Source organism: Diorhabda sublineata, chromosome 5 (genome assembly GCF_026230105.1).
Source record: "Diorhabda sublineata isolate icDioSubl1.1 chromosome 5, icDioSubl1.1, whole genome shotgun sequence".
Lineage (NCBI taxonomy): Eukaryota > Metazoa > Arthropoda > Insecta > Coleoptera > Chrysomelidae > Diorhabda > Diorhabda sublineata.
Window position 1 is genome coordinate 834,886 of NC_079478.1, and position 18,938 is coordinate 853,823.

The following is an 18,938-nucleotide window of genomic DNA, read 5'->3' on the forward strand; positions in this document are numbered from 1 at the left end:
TATATCGAAAGTCTAATATCAAATTGGGCTTAATCTATGGTCGGTTGGTCATTTCTTGTATAAAGACTCTGTACAAAAATGCTTGTAGTTGTGGTATCATGTATATTATAACCCAGTGATGCAAATTAGTCTAGCAACTCAATTTCTCCAAAAATGTTCATGACCAGACATACAAACGTTTGAAAATGATGCTCAGATTTATTAGAAAAATCGTTTTTTTCTATAACTTCCCGCAACATAACCTCAATTTTTCCAACAACCGGTATAACTTTTTTATCTTATCATTCTATTAGACAACAATTTCGAATAGTAGAACTATTTTATGTAAAAATGTTAAAAGAAATGTTAAAAAAGTATCTTGGATAACTAATTTTTTAAATTAATTTTAAGAAAACTAGATATTTTTGATAAGTTGAATTTGGCTAAATAGCCTCTATCTCATGTCTACACTTTACTATCTTCAAAAGACATTTCATAAATATTACCATCAGTTTATAGCTGCCGAATTTAATAGACGCCAAATGAAATATTTCGAGATATGGCAATAATGATATGAATATGTCAAATTGCCATCATGAAGTTTGACATTTTTAATGTGAACGTACTCAGAACTATTTGAGTTATTTACAGATACTTGAAACATTCATCTTGGTGAAATAATGGCGCTGACTTTCAACGTAGATTAAACCAACTCGCTTCGACTTTTGATGATAAACCACCATGTTTGTTGGTTTTTTCAACTCAATCTTGGTCGCACTTCGCTAAAGTGAAGGTCGTCCAAAATAGACTGTTGTGCCAGATGCTGTACGTCCTTGGACATCAGTTCCAATCGCATACATTCAATGTTGATGAACATTTGGCGGCCAAAAAGATTTTTTCGCGTAGAAATATTTAATCGCGACGCTTCAAAAAAACGTCTATAAGATATAAGAATCTTGGAACTAAACAAAAATCGCCTACATTTTTGGAATAACTGAACTTGTTACCAATTTTTTATTATAGCAACGTAGAACCATCAATTCTGAATGGTACAACAGCATTTTTTTGCCAAAAGTGGTCGAGAAAATCAGGGAAACCAATCGCAGGAAACGAATCGTTATCCCCCAACTTTTTTGACCAATTAAAACATCCAATTGATGTACAATCCTTGTTTGTCACAAAATGATTTCTTCTTATTCCCGCTGATCAAAAATAAATTGCGAGATCAACGTTTTTCTACAACTGAAGAACCGGTTGAAGTATTCAAATCACATGTTTGGGAAGTACCTCAATCAGAATGGAAAAAATGCTTCGAAAATTGGTCCAAACACATTAATCTTAATGTAGAATATTTTGAAAAATAGCAACTCTTTGAAAAGCAACACTTTATCCAATTATTAATATTTTTTTCTTTCTCAAAGTTTAAATAGCAACCCTTGTATCAAATCGACGTAGACTACACAGGGTCGTCCTTCAGGACGAGCTGAATCGATACGTATATGGGAAAGTACTGGGACTAGTGCTCTGAAAATTTGCATGGGTTTCCGATAATACCAGAAGTGGACCCAAACTTCGTTATTTTAAACTATAGTTTTTATTAAATTTTTGGACACAAGCAGCTCTCCACTAAAAAAATTATATTTCTAAGATTAAGTACGTCAGGTCTAATATGGCTTCCAAAATCTATTAAATTCATATATCTCAAATTAACGGTTTTTGTAGAAACTTGAGAAAACTGAATTGCGAAATGCAAACCAAACCTGCGAGTCTCGATTTTGAAACGGTGACATTTTCAACGAAGATGAGACTCTGCATGACAAAAAGTCAAGTTCATGCAGATCCTAATGTCAAGCGTTTTTAAACATCACGTTTTAACTATATTGTGATAAAATAGGAAGGTAAATATATATTACGTAAAAGAATTCTCATTATTCATGTGACAAGTTCAAAATCTTGATAATCTCTTTCATTTGTAGGAATTTAGACAAATAACTGTTTCGTTTTTTGGTTTAAAAGACTTTAAAGACGGTTTGTTTATATAAAAGAACATATTCTAAGCCATATAATATTTGTTTATATGTATAAAAACCATCAAGGTAATTTGCAGTTACGTCAAAGTTAACCACAAATAACAATTCGACAACTTAAAATTTATGTCGATATTTTTGACGTATATCTCATTCCAATTGGAACACCCTGTAAAATAACGATGAGTCGATGAAGTTGCATTGTCTTTCAGACAAATCACGTTATTATTACCTACTTATAATCGTGGTGTAACTTGGAAATTATTATTTATTTCTGACGATGGACGATCATATCTCTTACACAATCTTCTAGAAACCTGTACTTAAATAAGCTTCACCGGTAATTTAAATTATGATCCATTGTATCAATCTTCAAGAAAATATGCAGTTTTAGATTATTTAAAGATTATTTCCGAATTAAAATATAACTAATTATCTGTGGAACTAAAATACATTATTCCAAACTCCAGTTTATTTAGCAATATGCCCATTTTACGAAAAGATAAGTTAAAATTGGTTACTACAAGGATTGTCCTAAAAAAACCTGGCTTCAACCAAAGATGGCAGTAAAATACCACTGTACATCGCACACCAGAAACGAAATATTAATCAAAACAATGAACTGAAGAGGAAGAACCGGATCCAAAAGAGGCAAAGACCGTTCCATCTGCAGGCAAGGTCATGGCGTTGTTTTTTTTTAATAAAAGAGCGAAGAAATCAAGCTAAACGGCCTAATATGGCTAAGAAAAAAGTGTTGTTCAATCAAGACAATGCACCAGCTCACATACCTGTTATTGCAATGGCCAAAATTAATGAATTAAACTTCGAATTGCTACCTCATGCACCTCCGTATTATTTTCTATTCCCAGACTTGAAAAAGGGCTCGATCTTTTTTATATTTCCTTTATTGGGCTAGGTATTTCTGGAAGCATCCTCGTATTTTTTCATAAGCTTTGTATTCACTAATTTTAATTGGTGTAAAGTGAAATTTTCTATTCTTTAATTAGTCCCCTCTTGTTATTTATATTTTACATAATTCTCTTACAAGTTACCATGTATAAATCATGTTTCAACCAAAACACTTCATTTCCTGGAATAAAAAAAAATGCAAATTAAATAATTTTTGCGGATATCCGCTTACTAACAGCTGTTATTTGTTCTCGTTCAATCGAAATTACTATATTATAGAAATGATGTTAGTAGTTATGTAATACATCTGACAATACCAATAACAAAAGTTCGAAAATAAACATCTATCCTTTCGAAAAATTACTAGAGGGCTTCCTAGGCATTGGGTATCCAGATATTTTGTCTATGTACGCCCAAATCACGATTCCTTCACTATTATACTATTTCTGCAGTAGCTGTTTGAAACGAACGTGCCGAAAACCGTATTAATCCCAAATTTCTCGTTAAATTGTTGCAAGAAGCCTATGTGGCCAATTCTCTATCTCGTACGCGTATTTTTGAGTGGTATAACCACTTTTTAGAGAACACTAAAGATGACCAGCGCCCAGGTCGCCCTGTGACTGTTTCAACTCCGGAAACAGTGACCGAAATCAACCAAATTGTGCTTGTAGATCATCCGGATGATTGCCGAAGCTGTAAACGCCGACGAAGAAACGGTTAAAAAAATTTTAAACGATGAATTACATATGACAAAAAGTTATTGCCAAAAAATTTGATTGACCGACCAAAAGCTCTTGCGGGTCTGCTAAGATTTCTTCGAAAGGTTAGAAAAAGATCTGCTTTAAAAGGGACCCGATTTTAGTCGATGGAAGACTCACCAAAGAAGACTTCCAGCACTACTTCGATCAATGGAAAAAACGTATGGAAAGGTGTGTAGCGAGGGGATTGTAGTATATTGAAAGGGAGCAATCTCTAAGTGGAACAGAAGAATGCAGAGTTATGGGCATAGGGATTGAAGACGTTACTTAAGCTCACTACAATTTGCTGATGATCAGGTTCTTCACTACATGGTGAGAAACTTTAAAGAAGATGAGAAAGCCAAGGATCTAGATTTAAGGAACAAAGGAGTGTAGAAGTAAGATTACCCAAGAAAGTAACGTAATGGATACCACCAGAAAACCAAAAAAGAGAAAGACCAAGGAAAATATGGATCGAAGGAATGAAACGATGAAAAAACGAGCGAGGATTAGGAAAGGAAGACGCCGCAGAACGTTCTAATATAAATTGTCTATGGAACAAAAAATGTTTATAATTTCTTGAAGCCTTTCATGATATTCTAGGATAAATTGTAACTTTGGTAGGTAATATAATTTTTATTTCTTGTTTCAGACATGCAGTCAGTTAACAGAAACAGACTTCGTTCCACAAGTTTCGGCTACGTGTAAAGGAAACCACATGAATATTCGAGTGAATTTTAATAACTCGTTTAGTGGAGCTGTACACGCTAGGGATTTCCGGACGACGTCTTGTATGAAATATGGAGACGGCTCAAAATCAGTTACACTCGACATCAATTATATGGCTCAGCCTGGAGCGCCAGATTATTGCGGACTGTTTGTTAACAATGTAAGTAAAACGTTTATAAATTTTTTGGGAAACGAAAAAAAAAAACAACATTTTAGTGCTAAAAATATATATAACTAGTGAATGAAAGAAGCAGATGGATGCTGGAAATTGACTCGATGAATTATAATTTTCCAATAAGGACTTTACAACTTTTTTTCAAAATAAAACGAAAACCATTTGAGATATTTCAAAAACTTTATTGTCGGGTCGAAGTACATTCAAAACATTTATGAACGGAACTCGACATCGGTTGATTCGTCGGACCCAATTTTCCATGACTCGGCCACACATTTCGGCAGCTATTTCGCGTTAAATGTTGGCTTTGAGCTCTTCCAACGTCGTAGCCCCAAAGAAAAAAATCTAGAGGCGTCAAATAGCGCGAACGAGGCAGCCAATCGACTGATCCTTTTCTTGAGATAACCCGCTCATCAGACTTGTTCTTCAATAAATCGATTGTAACGCTCAATACCACATATTTTGTTTATTGACAAACCCATTGAGCCAGAAATGAGTTCCGTCACTGAAGATGATTTTGCGATGAAATTGATCATCTTCCAATCATCTAATCGGAGAACGTACGTCGCATCGGAAGGTTCATCGGCTTCAATTCTTGAGTGAACCTTATCTTATATGGGTGTAAAGTGGACTTGGCGATGCCCAACTCTTGAAAACGCCGCGGAATTGACTTATTTGGATCATTTGCTACGGACGTTTCAACGGCTTCGACCAAACCGTAGTCTCATGAATATGTAGACTCAAACTTTTTCACTAAACTTGTTACTGCATGTCTACTAGGTCGAGAATTACGACCGAAAATCGAAGTTACCGCTCTTAAAGTAGCGACCACCGACTCCGAATTTCTGTAGTAAATTTTTAAGATTTGCAGAGGTCTACTGAATGTCTACCGATTAAATATCTGTAAATAACTCAAATAGCTCTCGTCTGAGTACGTTTACCATTAACAATGTCAAACTGTCAATGACAGATTTGACATATTCACATCAGTGTTGCCATATCTTGAGTAGCAACCCTCGTATATACAAAAAATTTACTTCAAATAGAATAGAATGTTTAGGTAATTGAATAACGAATAAAATTTCATTCATAATATTTTCAATTAGCTAGCGACGTTAATACAAATAAATAACAATACACGGTTATATATATATATATATACAAGTCATAAATATGTTAAATTTACAGTTTATACATTTATATTATGCACGTTAAACCACTCCTTTGTATTCAAACTACTTATTTATCACATTAGACACAAATACCACCCATTCAAGCAGCTGTGCCGTATTTTAATTATGCCGACTAATTGAACTAGTTCATTACAAGACGCAATCCTGGAAGGTATTAAGGTTTAACGTAATTTCGAACGGCTTCAGTATTGCCTACTTCTTTTATATTAAATCGTACAGAATAGATAAGATTCTTCATTATTTACTTCAATTATAAGAAGAATTGTGAAGCAAAAATAATCATATATAGAGAGTCGTGATGATTATGTAGGTCGATGACATAAACCTGTTTCTATACTACAAATACCTTTTTATGAGACAAATATTTTTGTAGGAAACTAATCTCGATCAAAAATATTACATTAGATTGTTTGATGAGACATTTTCGCTTTCTACGCACCAGAATATATTTTGCGCAAGACTCTACATCTCATTTTTCTGCCTCCAAAATATTCCTTCAAGATACCAAAGCCATTTACGAAGTAGATGCTCTGTTGTATCCATGGTTTGCACTTCAGATACTATTTGACGTTGCAAAGACCTTTCAGAAAACCAACTACCAATTTAATGTCGTTTCTGGACAACTTCTTAGCTGGTATGATTATGAATATTTTAGTCTGTCTACTTTTGTTAGCTAATGCTGTCCTGCACTAGTTTGAATGTGCACTCAATAGCTTTCAGGACATTCAAGATCTGAGCAAACACTCCTGAGCACAATTCTTGAGTGGGCTCCAGGTTTCGTCTTACTGCACATGTAGATGTGTCTCAAAATTTCAAAACCAGTCACCTTAAAAAATGTTTCGACGTGTTGGATGCGTCAGCTTATTGCTTAGAAGGATTATTTTCTTCTTAAGTTTGGTTCTCATTCAAATTATATGAATTTTTATATTAATATTGACTCTGTTTATTGATATATTTCTAAGCACTGATTATCATATGTTATTTGTTTAATTCACTTCGCTACAAATTTGATATTGGACTTTATTTTCAAGATATAGGAATCCTGACCTGAACTAGACATCATATTCGCAACCACGGGCAGTTTTATCAATAATAACATGTAATTATGGAATATTCATTGTCAATTATTGTATATCACATAGTGGGGCGTCATAAATTATGTACATACATATCATTCCCAGCAGCGACTACATCGATATGGCAATTTGTCTAATATTTATGGATGTTCATAAGAATTATCATATTTATTTTCATATTACCCTTAAAAACTACCCGTGTGCAAAGATTTAATAAATCTTACGACTGCCAACTTTTAGATTTTGCATTCTTTTTGATATTAAAGTTTCTTGTCTCTACTATTTTTAATTGTCTATACCGTGTATATTTTTTTGATGACTGTTATTGTTTTGATTTTGATTTCTTTTCCAAGCATAAAGTGATTTTTCATTCTCTACACCCTGACACCCATTAAACACCACCCCTTTAATAAAAATATAATAAAAAAGTAGCGTTTTTCATGAATGAAAACTTTTTTTCAAAAATTTCAATTTCTTATATAACTCCTACACACATCCTACAAAAAACCATTTTAAAGATAATTTTCAGGGCACTATAGTGACAGATTAATTTGGTTATAACTCCGTCAATTTTTATACTACAAAAAAAATAAAAAAAGCAAAATAATCGTCATAAAAAATTCTTTATTTTCATTGTTTATTTGTTTTTGTGTCTCTTATATTTATGGAGAAAGAATGAGCAAAAAACAACTTTTTGGAAAATCATAAAAAAGTATTATTTAAAGCTAATTTTTCTCAAAATTATGCATTTCTAATCAGCCGAACTTTCAGATGTCGTGAATAACATCCAAATAGAGTATTTGGTACAAGGAATAAGTTTAATTTTGATTTGCAATGAAATGGCGTTAGTTTCAGTGCATTTTTTTTAGCTTCAATTATTTTACATCATATCTCACTGAAATTTCAGTCGAAACGACTTTTATATATCTCAATTTCTTTGTTTTTTTATGAGCTTCATTTTTGTTTATCACACTTTTCTCGATAAAATGCATCATTACAGAGTTATACGTAAAAAACTATTAAAAATGCGGTTTTTTTGACGAAAAATCATATTTTTCAATTGCGAATAACTCAAAAACTATTGATCTGAAGAAAAAACTTTATATGACATTTTTTACTTTAAATTTACGGTTCTTTCTATTTCTGGGGTTACTTTGGATGAAAAATCTTCCAACCTCGAAAATAGGAGGCATCCCCCGGGATTCTAGTCTCCCCTTTATAGGTTCGATGCTCTTGACCTTCTAGTTATTTATTATCTTCCCTTTAGGTGATTTATCGGTAGCGTCAGTACCTTCAGCGTCCTCAGTATTTGTTATTTCTTAAATCGTTTTTATCTTCACCATTATGTCCATTTAAATACTGGTTTCCCAGTGGATTTTCATTCTCTTCGTCCTTATATAACTAATCCCACAATTCCTTTTCATCCAGGTGGTATTTTCGTTCATATAATAGTTTTTCTTTCTGGGTTCATTTTCAGAACAAAATTTGATATTGGAAATTGATTTACCACCGCTAATTACCTTGACAGGAAACGGATAACTTTGAATAAAAAAAAAATTGAGTTTTCTTCATCGGATGTGGTTTCATTCAGTTGCTGTTATTATTCAAAATATCGTGATCCGATAAATCGATGATCATCAATCAATTTTAAAGATAAATACCGGTTTGCGTAAATACCATCATGGATGAGAAAACTGAAAAATGAATGGGGGTTAGAACGCTGGTGGCACAATTTGTTGAAATATGTCAATTAGCTTCATAAATAATGTAATTATAATTAAATGATGATATCCAATTAGAGTCAATATTGATTGATTTAATCATTCGATTAGAGCAAAAATATTTGGAACACAACAAAAGATAATAGTACATATATTTGTTCCAGTCCTGTTTGAGAAACTCATTGGTTCGAACGACCTAAAATCTTCCACATTTATTAACCTCAATCCCCGACCACGTCGTCCTTCTTGCTTCTCCAAAAATTCTAGAGCAATTGGCATTTTGTTTGTTTCATACTTCGAGTTCGAACATTTTTAAAAGAGGTTCAAAAATAGTACACAATTCAGAGCCAAATGAGGATATTTAGTATCGAGGGTAATTGACGAAAAATTCTACGAGTCGAGCGATTTGAGTTTCTGGAAACGGAGACAGAATGAATTTCTCCTCGATGCCAAACGCCTCGCCTGGGTCCGTGTACTCAATGTAACCCAGTGCAACAATTGTTGTTTGCTCTACTGGTTCTTCTATTACATCATATAATGATTAACAAAAATCCAACACTAACAACGACATATAATTTTTATTTGTCCTCAATTGTGAACGGTTTTTTAGGAGACCCCCAACTATTTCATCAATATCATTAATTTATTAATGATAGAAAGAATATTGAATATGTAAACCTCAAACCACATTATCAAGGTTAAACAGTTTTTTTTCTTATATATCATTAACTTTGTTGTAAAAAAAGTTATTCGTTGGTAATTTACACAGTTTCTGTCTTACTTTATAATGAAATTGCAACACTCGGTATGTCACAATGAATCAGAAACATGCAGGTATAGATAATAATATGCATTATTTGTTAATTGTGAAAATACTTAATAACATTGATTGCGAGGAAGCGATTTGTAATTTCGAATTGTTTAAAGCAATTTTTACATATCTATCAATTATTATGCAAAAATAATCTTGTAGAAATAGAAGTCTGGCATGCTGAAACTTTATTATTATTTATTTAGATTGCTATGGCAACATTGCTTACAAAATTAGCGTTAGTGGAATTTTATTATTGTTAGAACAAAACCTGCAAAAAAAACAGACAAGACAAATATCGAATAGTTTGATTCTCAGAGAAAAAATATTGAAATGTTAATTGTATTTAGCGTCTTATAAGTTTTTAATCTTGACAGATCGGGAAAACACAGTTTCTGCTCTACGAGGATGGTCCCAAAAATACTTGCACTGACCTAAAGATCGCGTGCAAAAATTCTTACAAATTCACAATAATTAATCAACATTCAGCGTTATCTCACAGTAAATTTTCTAGGTTAAGTTTACAAAATTATTTTGGACTACGTGAATAGTTTTTAGCATTGTTTACTTCAATCTACATAAAATAACTAAGTTCATATGATATCTCGTTCGACAGGAACGCCAATCTGGTCAAATTTTGACTTATAGTTTACCTTCTACAAGCACACAGTTTTTAAGTTAAGCCCCCCTGTGAGATGGTGCTCCATACACTCCATAAAGCATATGTTTCAAGTTTGAAGACTCCATATTATTTTAGTATTTGTTTGGCAGCCATCAAAAGTGAATTTGTAAAATCATCGTTCTTGAAACGCATTAGTCCAAGCAATATAAAAACTGAACTAGATTATATTCTTGGTGAGACTGCTTTTTCGTTATTAAAAGTAAAATATTGGGTAGAAGAGTTTAAACGAGGACGTATGACCTGGAAAGACCAGAATCGCAGTAGTCGATCAAATCAAAAAGGTCAAAGAAAATCCACGAAGCGTCGACTAAAAGTGCGCTAGACACGAGAAAGCTGTGCACAAGATGGATGCCGCGTTTGCCCACAATAGAACAAAAACAGTGTTGTGAAGATGTTTCTATGGAGTATTTGGCAACGTTGCACAAATTTTTGCGTATTTTCATAATCATGGACGAAACAAAACAACAATCAAAACCAACTCCAAAGAAGGCAAAGGCAAAGACCGTTCCATCTGCAAACAAGGTCATGGCGTCTGTTTCATGGGATAATTTTTATTGACTATCTAGGGAAAGGGAAAAACTATTAACCGAACTTTTCGAAACGTTCCAGCGAAGAAATCGAGCAAAAACGTCCTTATTTCCCAGATTTGAAAAAATAGCTCGGTAATCAAAGATTTTCCAACAATGAAGAGGTGATCGAACTTATCGAACATCGTTAGCAAAAGTGTATGGAGCTAAAAGGAGATTACATTCAAAAATAAATATATGAGACCCACCGATTTGATACCAACTGCAATAGGTGTTAATGAAAAAATTTGGATCAAAATTGGAGGTCTTGGAGGATCAGAAGTATGCCAAGGCGTTCTTGTGATGTGATTAGAGCACGTTGCTATAAATATAAATAAAATGGTTGATCTATATCATTGCAACGATGAGAAATCATGGTAATGAGATGATTTTTGGGCGCGTAATTTGAAAATGAATAATAAAAAACTAACCAACTAATATGAACATATAAACAACGTTGCTGTTAATTCTCTGTCTGACCTATTGTTTAATAATTAAATTAAATCAACGTACGGTATCGCATATCGTCATGGTTAATTTCAATTGCTTAATACATTATAAATAGTTGCAAGTAGGTATCACGACGTGTATTTATTCTTTTGTTTGGTATTCAATGCGTGGCTAACACGATTGAAAGAATTTTTTTTCAATCATAGAACGCGGACTGCGGCGCAAGCTTGAAACTCTGAACGAACCGACTGAAGAATTTATGTCATGAGCTTAAAAGATGTGGTATAACCGATAAGCGATGCTTCCTCGCACACTTGCAAATAATATATATTCGTAATTTGTTGTCGTGAATCAGAGTTCTTACTAGTGACGGTTCATTGAAATTCTTTCTGAAAATATTTCTTAGTCGAGGATAGAGTGATAGGTAAATTATAGATTGGCAGATTTTAATCTCGAGATAGCTGATCTCAACTATTTGATTGGGTATTTTCAAGTTATAAGTATATCAGAAAGTTTACAGCAATGTTCTGCAACACTATTGTCTATTAGACCACAATAGAATTTCATTAATTCTGTATTTAAAAGAACAAAAGCTGCGAAAGAGAAAACGGTCGTTTTGAGTGTTCCATGTAGTGACAGTTGACAGTTACGTACTGCAAAACACTTTCGGGACGTTCTGGAGTAGACAACCTTAAATGTGACTCTAGCCACTTCAATGTTGACAGTTGACAGTTTCATTTCGATGATTTTGCGTAACCTTAAAGCTTATATAGATGACTCAATCACAAACAACATTGAAATTGCTAACACAATACTTCCTTCCACCACAAATACGAATTAATCAACAAATTCTATCGAAGTCACAAACACATTTACAAATTGTATCTGAAATTGTTCGTTCTGTATTCATTTACATACTGAAAGTTGCGTTTTGAGTGTTCCAAATAGTGACAGTTGACAGTTACGTACTGCAAAACACTTTCAGAACGCTCTGGAGTAAACAACTTGAACTTCAATAAATGTGAATCTAGACAATTCAATTTTGACAGCTTCATTTCGCGATATCTGTATGTTTCTTTAGTTGAAATCTGTATTTAAAATAACAAAAGCCGCGAAAGAGAAAACGGTCGTTTTGAGTGTTCCATGTAGTGACAGTTGACAGTTACGTACTGCAAAGCACTTTCGGAACGCTCTGGAGTAGACAACTTGAACTTCCATAAATGTGAATCTAGCCAGTTCAATTTTGACAGTTCCAATTCGCGTTTTCTATAACTGTTTTTTTAGTTGAAATCTGTATTTAAAAGAACAAAAGCCGCGAAAGAGAAAACGGTCGTTTTGAGTGTTCCATGTAGTGACAGTTGACAGTTACGTACTGCAAAACACTTTCGTTGAAATCTGTATTCAAAAGAACAAAATCTGTGAAAGAGAAAACGGTTAGTTTAATTAAACAAACACCTGGTTTTTTGCAAATAAAAATAGTACCTATTTGGTTAGTTAATTACAAAAAAGGTTTATGTTTATTCGATGATTCTGCAATTTCAATACACAATCATGTAATCCGTCTGATTTATTAGAGAATTTGTAATTATATTTTCAATTTAAAACTTTGTTAGCTTTTTAATGGAAGCGTAAAACGTTCATAAAAACAACAACTATAGAGGTATCAAGGCTGTAAAATCAATTTTTCATACGAATTGTTTTATTAGTAAGCATAATATCATCAAGAATTTTCTCACGAGTATAACTAATAAATTTTTAATACGCTTTTTCTTTGGATATCATGATATTCTCAACTGAACATCTTTGTTAGTAAAAAATTTTGATTAATTGTAGAATTATCAATTCACTATGATTTCTGATCATTGCAATCAGATGGTAATAATCAAATTAATTTTGGTCCAAAATGTCCCACTACTGCAACTGCAAATATTACCCCGCACATGCCCAGTCTAAAACCTTTAAGTACTGGGGTAGTATTCTAGAACAAAGGGATGTGTGTTATCATGTATTAACACGAAGCCATTATCTGTGAAATGGGCATAAGAAACAACATGTGGTTCTAAAATGTCACTAATATACTTATGAGCAATTAATTGGTTAAAAACTCGATTTTGAACATGTATCCCCAATTTTAGATAAAAATAAACATGTAAACTTTGTACTCTAGATCTGTAACGAACAAAAATTGATAAGAAAAATTCAATTAACATTTTTTCTCGAAATAAAACTTTGATGTTTGTCCATCCTCGTTTTTTTTTCACTTATATCAATTTTGTAAGCAACGTTGCCATCTTTATCAATTAAGTGATAGTTTCGGGGGGATTTTCTAATTATTTCTCTTAATCGTTTTATATACTTCATGCAAACGTCTTAATCAACTTCGCATTCGCCATTTTCCAATTATGTTCTCATTAATTTACGTCTAAAGATAATTTTATAGTTTGGACTTTTGTATCCGACCGCAGAGGCGGTTCGCTCATTTCGAAGCCTTGCGAACGAACAATTTAAAATTTAATTGCCAATAAAAACACAATTTCAATATATAATATACTTCTAGTTATAAATTCTTTTGTATACTCGTTGACCATGACGAATTGTTATAAAAAATTTCTGAAGGGAATTATAGTATATTGTTTTGAATAATGAACAGATATGTCACCAGTACTTCCAGTACTAAAGCGAATATGATGCCTAAAAAAGCATTAAAATAAGTCAACAGCACAAACATGATAATTATAGTCAAATTTTTGAAAATCAACCGTCCCTGGATGCAGTTATCTTGACAAACTATAGAAAATCAAAATTTTTGGTAATTATAATGCCAGATTCGTATAAATACGACCGCTAGCAACAAATATAATTTAACCGAAATTAGGTTTAAAAAAAATCAATTTTTTAGACGACGCCATCTGAAAGTTGTTCGTTCTGTATTCATTCACATACCGAAAGTTGAGTTTTGAGTGTTCCATGTAGTGACAGTTGACAGTTACGTACTGCAAAACACTTACGGGACGCTCTGGAGTAGACAACCTTAAATGTGACTCTAGCCATTTCAATGTTGACAGTTGACAGTTTCACTTCGATGATTTTGCATAACCTTAAAGCTTATATAGATGACTCACTCACGAACAACATTGAAATTGCTAACACAATATTTCCTTCCACCACAAATATGAATCAATCAACAAATTCTATCGAAGACACAAATACATTTACAAATTGTAACTCAAATTGTTCGTTCTGTATTCATTCACATACCGAAAGTTGAGTTTTGAGTGTTCCATGTAGTGACAGTTGACAGTTACGTACTGCAAAACACTTTCGGGACGCTCTGGAGTAGACAACCTTAAATGTAACTCTAGCCACTTCAATGTTGACAGTTGATAGTTTCACTTCGATGATTTTGCATAACCTTAAAGCTTATATAGATGACTCACTCACAAACAACATTGAAATTGCTAACACAATATTTCCTTCCACCACAAATATGAATCAATCAACAAATTCTATCGAAGACACAAACACATTTACAAATTGTAACTCAAATTGTTCGTTCTGTATTCATTCACATACCGAAAGTTGAGTTTTGAGTGTTCCATGTAGTGACAGTTGACAGTTACGTACTGCAAAACACTTTCGGGACGCTCTGGAGTAGACAACCTTAAATGTAACTCTAGCCACTTCAATGTTGACAGTTGATAGTTTCACTTCGATGATTTTGCATAACCTTAAAGCTTATATAGATGACTCACTCACAAACAACATTGAAATTGCTAACACAATATTTCCTTCCACCACAAATATGAATCAATCAACAAATTCTATCGAAGACACAAACACATTTACAAATTGTAACTCAAATTGTTCGTTCTGTATTCATTTACATACCGAAAGTTGCGTTCCATGTAGTGACAGTTCCGTACTACAAAACACTTTCGGGACGCTCTGGAGTAGACAACTTCAACGTTGACAGTTGACAGTATCAGTTCGATGATCTCTTCCACCACAAATACGAATCAATCAACAAATTCTATCGAAGACACAAACACATTTACAAATTGTATCTGAAAGTTGTTCGTTCTGTATTCATTTACATACCGAAAGTTGCGTTTTGTGTGTTTCATGTAGTGAAAGTGACAGCAAAACACTTTCGGGACACTCTGGAGTAGACAACTTCAACGTTTACAGTTGACAGTATCAGTTCGATGATCTCTTCCACCACAAATACGAATCAATCAACAAATTCTATCGAAGACACAAACACATTTACAAATTGTATCTGAAAGTTGTTCGTTCTGTATTCATTTACATACCGAAAGTTGCGTTTTGTGTGTTCCATGTAGTGAAAGTGACAGCAAAACAGTTCTGTTTAAATTAATGAATAACAATGAATGATGATGAAAAAGAAAAAAATTAATATTGACATTACAAATATCATTAAGTACATTATATTGTTCAATAAATAAAATATTTATAATTCTGTATTATTTATTTTCCTTCCTCATAGTAATTGAAATAGTTTCGGATCTTATGCGTCGTCTAAAAAATGTTGTGTACGAGTCCAACAAAGTAGCACTTTCAGTCCTTGGCATACAAATAATCTTTTTTTACATAAATTAATGATAAAATAATTTCCATTCGGTTACAGAAAACGGAAGAGCGTTCAGTACCTATAGCAGTCCGTATTCATCGTACACTCGAGCTGGCCGACGATAAATTCTACGTTATTACTTGCGGAAAATTGGGCTTTAGAAATTCCAGAAACGAAACTTCCTCGGTATCTCTGAGACTTATTGAAAATAACCGAAAAGTCACCGAAGCAGTTTATCATCGACCATACACCTTACGAACTGAAATATCCAGACCGGACGGTATATATGGATTTAGGTATGATCAAATCGTCCACTAATATCACCTATACAGGTATTCTCTTGTAATTGTGCAAGGGAAACTAGATTTGTTAAAGTAAATTTCAGATATTACGTAACCCCTCTTCTGGAAATCAATTTGCCAGAAAAAATTTGACGAACTCCTGTCAGAAATCTGTTGGATGTGTGTGAAGTTGCTGCCATCCGCTGGAACCTTCGGGCACGATGATGTGCATCCTTAAAAAATTATAATTTCTGGCTCTGTCATCGCGAATGTAGTGGAATCTGATGTCGTGTTTTGGATTTGTTGTCCTCCAGTAGTGGCAAAATGTCCTGAGGTTTCAATTCTTACACCAATTGAACTTTGTAAAGGTCAGGCTCGTCACCAAAAGACCGTCTAGCACTCTCTACGTTTTCGAATCAATCGAGCGCCTGCTGCATCATTACAAATCATACAAATGTAAACTGTTGATTGTTCATAAAGCGTGTCCTTTTTATTTTCTAGAGTTAAGAACTGTTTTGCCTTCAACAAACCCAATGACACCGTACTACTTTTGGACGACAGAGGATGTCCGGTAGACGAAGATACACTTTTAGGTCCGTTTGCTTACGATATCAAAACAGGAACTGCGAATGCGCAACTCAAATCGATGTTCAGGTTTCCAGATAGCTCCGAAGTCCATTTTCAGGTGATTATTTTAATAAAAATAAATCATTTTAGAGCGGAATTTAAAAATTTAAATATTTTGTTTCAGTGTGACGTATCCCTTTGCAAAGATACTTGTCCTCAGTTAATATGTAGCGGAGATTCAGTAAAATCTAGAGCGCTAAACGCAGACGAAGGTGTACTAATGGCAGCTACAAGTGTCTTCGTTGTAGATCCAGCCGACGCTCCACGGATACAAGAATTATGCGACGATGGAAACGTACATCCTTCATGGCTACTGTGGTTATGTGTAGCACTAGGTATACTGTTCTTATTGATGTTGATAATAAATATTTTCCTATGCTCCGCCATGACTTGCGCCTGCGCTAGAACGGAAATTATCGAAAAGGAACCTAGTATAATAGAAGATTACGATCCTTATAGAAGCTGGCACGGAAGTCAGTACGGATCAAGGTATTCCTTAAACGGAGCGCCTCATAATCCAAAAGGATACGCGTCAGGTGGTTCGACAATGAATTCAACGCGATCCGTATCTTCACACAGCGACCATTACGCCATCGTCCATTCAAGACCCGGTAGTAGAAGTTATAATTCCAAACCACGAGGTCCTCCGTCACACATCGGAAGTCACTATAGCAACAAATAGAATTAATTAAAGATAATAGGTACCTTTGAATGTGTTCACCAAATCAAAATGAACTACCATATAGTCGCACTAAAAGTTTAAGTGAAAATTTTCAAGAATAGACGTGAAATATTGGAACTAATCAGTTTTATAAACCGAAAAATGAACAATATTAGACGATAAAAGTGTAAAACGCATCAATTATCTTATCATTTCGACCATATCCTTCCCTTCCTTACCACGCTTATTATTCTCTATTCTCTCTCTAAGGAGCTACTCGAGATCCTGGTAATCATCGTTAACAAGTCTTTTAATATCCTTTATTCTTCCAAGTTACCTTCTCTGTTGTAATACATCATCTTCTTCATCTAGATATTGAATCGAATCCACAACTCTTCAAATATTTTCCTAGTAGTGTCGTCCATGATCCATTGACTCTAATTCTGATCCATGTTTTGATAGATCTACTAAATCCTGATGTTTCAAGATGTATCCTTGCTTCATACGCGTTTTCTATGCTGCTTGAGATTTTTTTTAATGGAGCAAAGGACCTCTATAATGTCCGTTTCAGTAAATGTAGAAAAAAAATAAAGTTACCCTTCGATTGATTAAAATGTAGGAGCGGATAAACTCTTCATAGAACCTGATCTTTTAGTAACATCAGTTACAAAACAATACAGCACTGAAAAAGAAGGTTTGAAGAGGTCTACGGAGGTTGAGACAGACAAAGACGCTCCTGTCAACCCCTTGTCAATGGACACTTGAAGACGCTAATTCCAGCAGACAATGCACGTGCAGTGCAGTTCTGTTATGTAGAGGAGAAGACCTCCATCTACATTCTTTGGAAATCTACAACATTTCACATGGAAAGATATGAAATAGAAGATGAAGAACAGCTTTGATTACATATCGGTTATTTGCTGTTGCTTCAAATTGAATATTTCTTTCCTCAAATCTATACTTCTTGTACATTGTACACAAAACAAATCATATTATTAAAATCAGAACATTATCGTGTAATTTCGTCACTAATTATTCTAAAATGAATTACAGACAATACTAGATTGTAAGGTAAGATAATAAAATTACTAATTTGGATGAATGTAAGTTAATTTAGATGCGTGCTCTTGCTCTATCTCTAATAAATTATATTGAACGATTTCTCTAAAACTGACTTTGCTTATTTGTCGACCTAGTATTGACGAGTAACTTTATAATTATGCTTCAATGTTTTTTTTTTCAAATAAGAAATTAACTATATACTTTGTTTCAAACTACGATAAATACTTGATATAATTCTTCAGCGTCCCCTTTACAATTTGAGTTAACTAAAGTTGCAAGCCTTCAATAATAAATTATCACGCAATATTATATTTTTGTTTTTCTTTAATTGTACACACTTAACTATTGTGATAAATACTACACATCAATTTTAATAAGTTTTAATGTTATTTTAATCCTGGTATACCCATTAATATTATTAATAATTATCGATAAAGATTTTTCAAAACTAACAAGAAAAAAATATTATCTAGTCCATTAATTGACAGAAAATAAAATTCTTATTATATAATAGGAAGTATGATATCTAACTGAATTTAAAGGAATTTGAAAATGTAAATTATATTAATATATAGGTTAATGATCGATTGTTAAAAATTGTAAAGAAAACTGTAATCACCTTTGTAAATATTATTATACAACAATAAATTTGTGATTAATT

The 18,938-nt window shown here is 33.3% G+C and overlaps 1 protein-coding gene across 1 annotated transcript in view; it reads left to right on the forward strand.

Moving 5' to 3' along the window:
- The window catches only part of LOC130444369 (uncharacterized), a 51,631-nt gene extending 32,693 nt beyond the window's left edge, over positions 1 to 18,938 (forward strand). Inside the window, exons 2-5 of the mRNA XM_056779463.1 lie at positions 4,305 to 4,541; positions 15,704 to 15,942; positions 16,429 to 16,612; positions 16,679 to 18,938. Coding sequence (XP_056635441.1) covers positions 4,305 to 4,541; positions 15,704 to 15,942; positions 16,429 to 16,612; positions 16,679 to 17,236 — 1,218 coding nt within the window. The 3' untranslated portion in view covers positions 17,237 to 18,938. The remainder of the gene's footprint in view (positions 1 to 4,304; positions 4,542 to 15,703; positions 15,943 to 16,428; positions 16,613 to 16,678) is intronic.